The sequence below is a fragment of the Elephantulus edwardii genome, unplaced genomic scaffold (assembly GCF_000299155.1).
Source record: "Elephantulus edwardii isolate Elephantulus edwardi_28Jun2011 unplaced genomic scaffold, EleEdw1.0 scaffold00248, whole genome shotgun sequence".
In the NCBI taxonomy this organism is placed as follows: domain Eukaryota; kingdom Metazoa; phylum Chordata; class Mammalia; order Macroscelidea; family Macroscelididae; genus Elephantulus; species Elephantulus edwardii.
This window is the reverse complement of record NW_006399998.1, coordinates 1024209-1033778: the sequence shown is the minus strand read 5'-3', so window position 1 is coordinate 1033778 and position 9570 is coordinate 1024209. Positions and strand designations below refer to the sequence as shown.

The 9570-nt window shown below is 40.3% G+C and overlaps 1 protein-coding gene across 1 annotated transcript in view; it reads left to right on the top strand.

Moving 5' to 3' along the window:
• Nucleotides 1–8961, top strand: part of TOX (thymocyte selection-associated high mobility group box) — a 538067-nt gene extending 529106 nt beyond the window's left edge. Inside the window, exons 8-9 of the mRNA XM_006899231.1 lie at nucleotides 6816–6967; nucleotides 8925–8961. Coding sequence (XP_006899293.1) covers nucleotides 6816–6967; nucleotides 8925–8961 — 189 coding nt within the window. The remainder of the gene's footprint in view (nucleotides 1–6815; nucleotides 6968–8924) is intronic.
• The last annotated feature ends 609 nt before the right edge of the window (nucleotides 8962–9570 follow it).

The window sequence follows — 9570 nt, the reverse complement described above, 5'->3', positions numbered from 1 at the left end:
TACATCAAAGAAATAATCCATCATGACCAAGTGGGATTCATAACAGGCATGAATCACTTTTATTGTAAAAGAGAATGAATATAGATTTCTTCCAATCAGTTGATCAGGTAACTGTCTTCCAAATTTCCTGGCACAGACTAATGAGCATGTCCAGGGCTGCATTTGTTATTTGAAACATGTCAATTGGTATTCCCTCAATTCCTGAGACTTTTTTTTTTGCCTGTGCCTTCAGTGCAACTTCATCTTCTTCCTCCATTTCCATTGGCTTTTGATCAGATGCTGCTTTCTGAAATATTTGAATGCCAATCAATTCTTTTTTGGTGCAGTGACTGTGTATCCCCTCCATCTTCTTTTGGTGCTTTGTGTATCACTCAAGATTTTTCCCATAGCATCTCTCAGTAATACAACTTGATGCTTGAATCTGCTTTTCCATATATATTACCAATGATAAAATGAATTTTAAAACAAGCTACAAAAAAAATGAACCAGTGGAAGTTTGGTCACTCATAATCCTGAACATTATAAATTGGGGACTGCCTACAGCTACAATTTCCTGAAGAAAACACAGCAGGCAGTAGACCTTAGGGTGCTGGATGAAGAGCGTGGAAGAGGAAGGGGGCTCTCAAGAGCTGGCATTCCATCAGAGACCTGAAGAATCAGATCAGGAGGCGGCCTTGGAGATGTGGAAGGGAGGTCAAGGCCACTGCAGCAAGGGGGATGCTGAAAGGAGATTGGCTTGTCCACTGGACAGAAGGGCATCCAACAGGAGCTGCCATGACTAAGGGGTGAGGTCAGAATTATAGGCAACAGGAAAAGTTTCCTGTAAGTTATGAACTTCAGTCACAACAGCTCAGAACTAGTGTTTCTCTCATTGCTGTTCAGTCAGAAATGACCCCTACCTCACCCTCCTGTGGGTTTTCAGGAGGCTGCAAATCACCTAGGGAGAAGAGTGCTTCTCTTTCTCCTAAGGGACCACTGGTGGATTCGAACCACTAGAGATACTGTCTTTGAACTGCTTTACGGCTCCCGCAGGATGTTTGGAGGGAGCTCCCTCAGAGGTCCCAGGGTTTAGGTCCTCATAATTGAACTCACAGTGGCTGACCAGGTGCTGGATGAAATTTGTCTTGACTGATCATCTGAACCACTGTTTTGAAGGTGTCAGCCTCCAGGGCATGGTGGCCACCTTCATACCTTCAAGCAGCAAAGGGGGAGAAAGAGAGAAAGGAGTTAATGGCTACTGTATTTGAAAAATAATGTTTCATATTTCAGCATTACTTTAGCTATTTGCTTTCCCTTTTGAAAATGAACATCTCCTGCAGAAATAATGCCACAATCTACCAGGAGTACTCATTTTGCTGCCCCCACCCCACCCCAGAATGTAATGTATACACTGAAACTGAGCTTTTTTGGTCCAGTTTGCTTCCCCTACTTTTCTTCTTTGCTCACTAGATTGTCGAATGAGGTCAAGAGGAAAAAAAAAATCATTAATATCTGTCAACTTCCTTTATAACCTTACGGGGAAAAAATCTTTGTATGATATCACACAGACAGATTTTCAATTTCCTTGTGTAATAAACAGCTGCTTTAGGATTTGGATGTAATTTAGAGGTTTAAAAAAAAATCACATTGAGATTGATGAATAAATCAGTTGTGAAGACAAAAACATTGATGCCTATTGAAAATACCTCTCCAGACAGGCAGGAAATGAAATTAGTTCCCTGTAAAGTGTGTATATGAGGATGACTATTGGGTTGTGCTGTGGGCTGCTTTAGGGCTGCTGGGGTGGCACAACCAAACTGCTGGGGCCACGGGAATCTAATTAAAGAGCAAATGTCCCTTCTGACATCAAATTAATCTTTATCATGTTTCCTATTTTTATTTCAATCTGGCACCAGAAAATGAAATTTAAAATTCCAGGCATGCTGCAAAACAGTTGGTGATTTTTCTCCTGAGCATTAAAATGCAAAATATTCAGTCATGTTTAATTAGACTGCTAAGCAAACATTTTTCAGAAATTTATATCGTCATTGTTGTTTCCTATTTACATCAATAATAAAAATGTCCTGAGCTCCAAGTTTGATCTTAGTCTCTCTCTCAAGTTCAGAGACAAACATTTCATTCTCTACATTGAGGGACAGTGAAATAATGACATTACTTGTGACTATTCTCTTGGGCCTTTATTAATTTGAGTGATATTACTAAATGTAAGCATTGAAATTTGCTCAGTTTTAAACTTTTAAGCTGTGTAAATTATACATAATTTTAGTGTTAGAAAATTAAGTCACTCATCTAAGTAAATTAAATGGCTAATATTTTCTTGATATTCTCTTACCCGAACTCAAACTGTTTTTCTTGGATGGAGAAAAATTGATGTTCCTGTTTAGTTTTGTGTAGGTCAGGTGGGAGGAGATTGTGTTTGTTTCTGTTTAGCTTTTGCTTCTCCATATGTTCTCATACCTCTTCCTAACTTGGAATATGTTCCATTATTGTATACTTGAGACTCGTTTATTTTAGATTATTACATTTTGTTGTTTTTGCAAAAAATTCAATATGGGGAACTTTACCTTAAAAGGATATGAAGCCATGATATTTACTCTTTTGTGTTCCCTGAGCCTTCCAACAGCAGCATCAGGTACTCTGTATTATCCCTATTTGCTGAAAACTTTATTTATTGAACTACTAGTATAGACTGTTGCTGTTATATTGACTTCCAACCTCTAGTGACCTTATGCTATTGTTGAGTCCCGTAGAGGTGGAACTGACCCATAGGTGACCCTCTGGCGGGTTTTCAGAGACAGTTTATCCCACAGGAGGAAATTGCCCATCTTGCCCGCTACAGCCAACCATATTCTTTGTGGTGCCTAAGCCCATTAGTGCAGCCACTGCCAGTTCACTGTGTCGAGGGTCTCCCTCTTTATTTTCCCAAGCATGATACGTGCCTCCAGAGGCGTGTCTCCTCCCCTCCTCCACAGTGTGCGAGACAAAGTCTCACAATCTTCACTAACGAAGAACCTTCTGCCTGCACTTCCTCCATCGTAGAAGTGCACATTCTGGTGGCTGTCCTTGGTATATTCTGCACTATTTACCAACATCATATTCAAATGCAGCAATTTTTCTTTGATCTTTATTGTTGTCCAGCTTTCACATGCACATGGATGATTGAAAAATACTATAACTAAGCATACTGAGGGCCTTCCTGCGGATTGGGAGGGGAGATAATGTTAGCTTTCCAGTAGCAATGGGGGGTGGAGGGTCATGTGAGACTCTACTAGGTGGCACTGTTGAAGGAATGACATGAAAATTATTGTGTGTTTCAGCAGAAATTTACTAATTTTATACAAATATTGTTGTATATAGTTGTAACAACAAAGACATTATTCACTTGTTTCTGTAACACTTGAGATTTTTGCCACAGATTTTCCCACTGCAGTGTGTTGCATTATGAAGACTCTCTCTCCAGCAATGCCACACTCCCCTTCCCTTTTTCACTGCCATTGAGTTCAGACGCAACTCACAGCTCACCTTTCAGTAGGTTTTCAGGAGACCGTGAATCCGGGACAAAAGATAGCCTGTCTTTTCCCCAAAGCAGCTGGTGCCTTTGAACCATCAGAGAGGCACTGCCTTTGGGGTAGCAGCTCAGCCCCTCCAGACTAGGCTTCCAGAGCTCCCTCACTACAGTGGTTGTATACTGTCGAATCAGAACCACCCCACAGCTGATCCTCCAGCAGGTTTACAGAGACACGAAATCACACAGGAGATTCCCTGTCTAGCATAGTTAGTGGATTCAAACCACATACCTTTGGGTTGGAAGCGCACTTCTGGACCAGGTTCTGAGAATATGAGTCTGTTCTCACTATACAGTACACAACAGCAACAACAAGTCTGATGCTAGGTGCCTGATAGTGCAAACAGGTTTCAGAAGCAGAAAATAGCACAGGAGGAGATTGCCCATTGGTATCCTATAGAGCAGCTGGTAGATTCAAACCATGTACCTTTGAGTTAGCAGCGCAATGCCCTACCAAATTTCCACCTGTGTTTCATTGACTATGCAAAGGCATTTGACAAATTAAAACAAAAATTTAAAAATTAAAAAAACAAATAAGCAAATTGTGACTAAACTTGAGAAGAGTGGGAATCCCGGGACACCTGATTGTACTCATGCAAAATCTGTACTTGGACTAGGAAGCAGTCATCAGAACAGAGCAAGGAAAAACTGCATGGTTCCAAATCAGAAAAGGAGTACATCAGGGATGCATCCTATCTCCTTACCTTTTCAATCTGTATGCAGAAAAGATCATTCAAGAGGCTGGACTTTATGAGGAGGAATGTCACATCAGGACTAGAGGGAGACTCATCACAACCTGTGTTATGGAAATGATACAGCCTTACTTGCTGAATCAGAAGATGGCCTGAAATATCTGCTACAGGTCAAGGCCCATACTCTTCAATATAGATTGAGACTCAACATCAAGGAAATGAAGATTCTGATTAATGGGCCAATTAGCATCATCATGATAGATGGAGAAGAGTCTGCGATTGTAAACAATTTTAACTTGTTTGGTTCCACTATCAACTCCCTTGGTACTAACAGAAAGGAAATCAAAAGATGAATTGCATTGGGGATATCTGCTATCAGGGACCTTTCCAAAGTTCTAAAGAGCAATAATGTCAGTCTGGAGACTAAGGTGAACCTGATCTAGGCCATGGTCTTTGCAATTACTTGCAGTGCTCCAGACAATTAGATAATGACCATGAGTGGTAGAAGAAGAGTGGATGCCTTTGAGTTGTGATGCTGGAGAAGAAGATTGAACTTACCATCAACTGCCAAGAGAACTAACAGATCTGTCCTGGAAAGGGTAAAATCAGGCTGCTCCTTGAAGGCAAGGATTTTGAGGCTCTGTTTCACATACTTTGGACACGTGGCCAGGATGGGCCAATCTTTGGAGATGGATATCATGATGGGAAGGGTCGAGGCATAGTGCAAAGTGGGAACAACCCCAGATGAGATGGATTGACACAATAACTGGGGTAATGAGCATAGGTATATGAGAAACAGTGAGATTGGCTATGAAAAGAGCAGAGTTCGGAGCTATTGTGCATAATAGGGTCACTATGAGTCATGGTGAACTTGACAGCACATAACAATGAACAACAAGCTACCAGAGGTCCCAAAGAAAATAAAGAAGGAAAGCTGGTGCTAAGCCACAAAAAGACACAAAATTAATACATTTCCCTGAAATCATTGTGTCTCCGACCCTGACAAAATATAAGATGGAATGGAAAGAAAGAAGAAAGGAAACTGGAAATTATTAAGAGAAATGAGTCTTTCTTTTAGCTTTCTTATTCTGAAAGTCATTCTAGTCTACATAAACAAACCAATTTCCCACCAACCAAGTGTTAATTTAGGGAAAGCATATTCCTTTTAAGTCTGTGTGACATAAAGCAGTCAGCATGACTAAATTTTCCACTTTCTAATGATATGTTTCCAGCTATTTTGTTCCACAGCTTTGGTCAGAACTAATGTGTGCACTGGTTTAAAGTCTTTATCATTTCGATGAAAAATAAGTAATATCATAAAGTCAATATTGAGAACTGAGGGCATGATAATTGGTACATCTGAGTCTTTCCCAAAGGGAGACCCAAACATGAATCAAAGGATAAAAAAACTTCCTTAGCAAAACGTCAGTCCTTTCATCTCCATGCTGCGATTAAACACACACACACACACACACACACACACACACACACACACACACACAGAAACTTGACAATATTGTGCCTTCAAAAGCTTCCTGCACTTTAGCAGCGAGTGGTTCACTTTTAAATCTCTTGGGGTTTTTCCGTGGTTAAAACCGTGGATGAAATCTACTGCAGAAAGAGACAAACCACAAGATTAATTATGTTGCTTTTCTTGGTCATTTCCCGCAAAGCCTGCTTGTGCTGCTCTTGAATTCACCAGATAAGCTAAAAATACTTTTTAGTATAGAAAGCTTTTTTTGTTTACCAGATATAGGTATATCCTTCAGAGACTTTCTCCTTGAATTTTTATAAGCTTTGTGAGGATTAAAAGTCAACACGTCACCATACCAGTATATTAAAAGAATCTTCCTGAAGTCTGATTCTTGTTTGCCAGTTAATAGACTTTTCAATTAAAAAATATTTGCCCTGCCTAACATTTTTTCCTTTCTGCATTATTCCAATGGCAAGTTGTTTTGAATCTTTCTCCCTATATTAGCCCAACTGTTTAAAAGCTTTGGTTGATTTTTTTTTTCTTTATCTGAGAGAGAAGTACAAATAAAAGAAGCAGCAGATGGTCCTTTGTGACTGCATGAAGAAAAAGGGGTTTTGAGAACAATATGTGAATAGGTGTAGTCTAATAAAGCACTCAACCACCTGCTGCCCAAATCCTTCAGAAAAGATTCTGTTGCATATTCTGAGGATTAACTATTAATGCATCCTTAAGTTTGATGGAAAACAAACTTGGAGGGGTTAAGGTCAATTCCTTTAGTTTTGATTGAGTGGGTATCTCCATATTTTAAATTCTTTCTCAATTCCATCTAGCTGCTCAAAACTATGATTAACGTTTCTCTGACACATGTTTAAAGGAAGGAAAGGTAGACAAATGGTCTGTGCGCATATTTTTAAACTGGTGTTTTCGTTTTTATGTGACGTCTTAATACGCTTGCCCTCAACAGAGACCCAAGCTAGAAGCTAGTGATGTATGTTTGCAGAGTGGATAAATATTTAAGTGCTTTTCCTCTTTTTTTAAAAACAAGGGTTTTGATCCTTACTTGAAAACTTGTTTTCCCTTTCAGGGATTTACTCTTCAACCCGACTATCAGACCATTATCAACCCTACATCCACAGCTGCACAAGTTGTCACCCAAGCAATGGAGTACGTGCGCTCCGGGTGCAGAAATCCTCCCGCCCAGCCTGTGGACTGGAATAACGACTACTGCAGTAGTGGGTAAGTGGCCCGCCAGCGCCACCTACTGGTGATTCCCTATCACAGCATGCGCCTTGCACCCTGATCTATGGAAAGATCCCCCTTTTATTCCAGCTTTCTAAAAGGTTGTCTGGAATAGTACAATGCCCATAGAAGACATCTCTCCAGAAAGGCTTAAGCAGCCTTGTATATATCCCAGGAATAACCTTTTCCCACTCATGGCCCCCCACGTTTCCAGGTAGAACTATGCTTCACAAGGTTTACAATGGCTCAGTTTTCAGAATTTCATTGCCAGACCTCTTGGAGGTGCCTCAGAGAGGACTCCAAATACCAAACTTCCAGTTAGAGGCTGAGCATATTCATGGTTTCCGCCACCCGGGTCTTCTCACCAGGAAAAAATGCCCTGAAGTAGTTGTTAGTTTGCTTAGTGGTACTGGAAATAGTAGAAGCATGTGGATCACACCAAGTGCTTCTTTCAAAGATAAAATGTCTGTAAATTCATGTGCGCTGTGTTAGCAGAAATGTTTTACTTTTTTATAAAATACACCTGTGGTTAGCTACCAAAAACCCAAACCCATTGTTTTGAGTTGATTCCAATCCATTTCTTGTAAGCCAAACTTATATTGAAGAAGGCTAGAACTTGGTGAGTTAACTTTTTAACAAGACTGTCATTAGTTCCCAGTCACAGCAAGGCTTCAAATCACATGGTTTCTTCTGCACAAACCACAAATAGGCACCGTTGTTGTCATTGCTACTGGTCTTTTTATGTTGTTCTATGCTGTCCAGTCTGAACCAACTCATAACTGACTATCCAGTGGCTTTTCAGAAGCTGTAAATCATAGGGGGAGCCTGCTCATCTTTCTCCCCATGGAACTGCTGCTGAATTTGAACCATTCACCTTTGGGCTGGCAGCACAACTTCTTAACCCACTCAGGTGGTGGTGTGTACCCTCAAGCCAGAACCGACCCATAGCTAACCTCCAGCAGGTTTTCAGAGACAGTAAATCACATGGGAGTAGACTGTATGTCTCTCGTGGAATAGCTGGTGAATTGAACCATTTACCTTTTCATTGGCAGCATAACTCCTAACCAGAACTCCCTGCCTATAGTTGTGACTTTTTCAAAATTCCTGGTGTTTAGCTATAATATTGCAGTAATTTATATTTGTGCACACTGTGACACTGATGTGTCAAATACGATAATGGTTACCCATGATAGACAGTGGTTGGTGGAGCTCCTCAATTAAAACGAGGTTGGACGCAGGAGTGGCATCCAATTCCAAAATAGCTTGCCTCTGGAAACTCTATGAAATTGGAGAAACGATGAAAATTATACAAGTGTTCAGGTCTTTTGTTCATAGGGTCGCTATAAGTCATCTACGACTTGACAGCACTTAACAACATAACCATAACATCTGTGATGACGAGTAATTAAGAAAAAAGAGCTTCCATTCAGTTACTATTAATACTGTAACTAGTATCCAAATAACAACTAACTTCGTTGCTATTAAGTGGGTTATGTCTCAGCAGCCCTCCAGCGGATTTCTGAGGCTGTAAGTCATGAAGGATATCACCCACTTTCTCCTTTGGAGTCACAGGTGCATTTGAACCACCCCTCAATGAGAAGTTCTACCTTTGTGTCAACGACGTAACTCCTACAGACTAGGCCCCAAGAGCTCCCTAGTATCCACATAATCTAAGAAATCCTATATTCAGTCAGTCTAGAATTTGATTTGCCAGATATTATCTTGTGATTCAAGTTGCTAATAAACATTACTAAGGATTCTGCATGGCCTGGTATGGGAGGAGGTCCATGCAAGAAAAGATTACCCCTGAGGTCACTCACTGGGGATCCAGCAAGTTGACTGTAATGTGCCAGTGAAAGCAACTCTGTCCTTGAAACTAGAGCAAGTAAGTTAACCTGTTTCTCTCCTGCAGAGTAAGTTTCCATTAACAAGACCTTGTCTTCTCTCCTCACAGGGGCATGCAGAGGGACAAAGCACTGTACCTTACCTGAGAATCCTGACGTCTCCTCTCTCCACTGGGGAATTCAGGGAAGTCTTTTCGGCGTCAATTGCTTTGTACAGCCAAGGCGGTTATCCATTTTGTTAGAAAATACAAGATGCTAAGCACTTAGGACCATTTGAGCTTGTGGGTCGCCCACTCTGGAAGAAATAGTCATGCTTCTTTATTATTTTTTTAATCCTTATGGACATTGTTTTTCTTCTTCCCTGAAGGAAATTTGGACCATTCTGCTTTTATGTTGGGTGTTTGGGGTTTGGTTTTTTTTGTTTTGGTTTTTTGTTTTTGTTTTTTTTGCTGTGAAGTGCTACGCTCTAGTAACTGCCTTAGCAGTTGTAGATGTCTCGAATAAGAGTCCTGGATTTTCCATTGGTTTTCATAATGGGTGTTTATATGAAACTACTAAAGACTTTTAAATGGCTTGATGTAGCAGTCATAGCAAGTTTGTAAATAGCATCTATGTTACACTCTCCTAGAGTATAAAATGTGAATGTTTTTGTAGCTAAATTGTAATTTGAAACTGGTTCATTCCAGTTTATTGATTTCACAATAGGGGTTAAATTGGCAAACATTCATATTTTTACTTCATTTTTAAAACAACTAA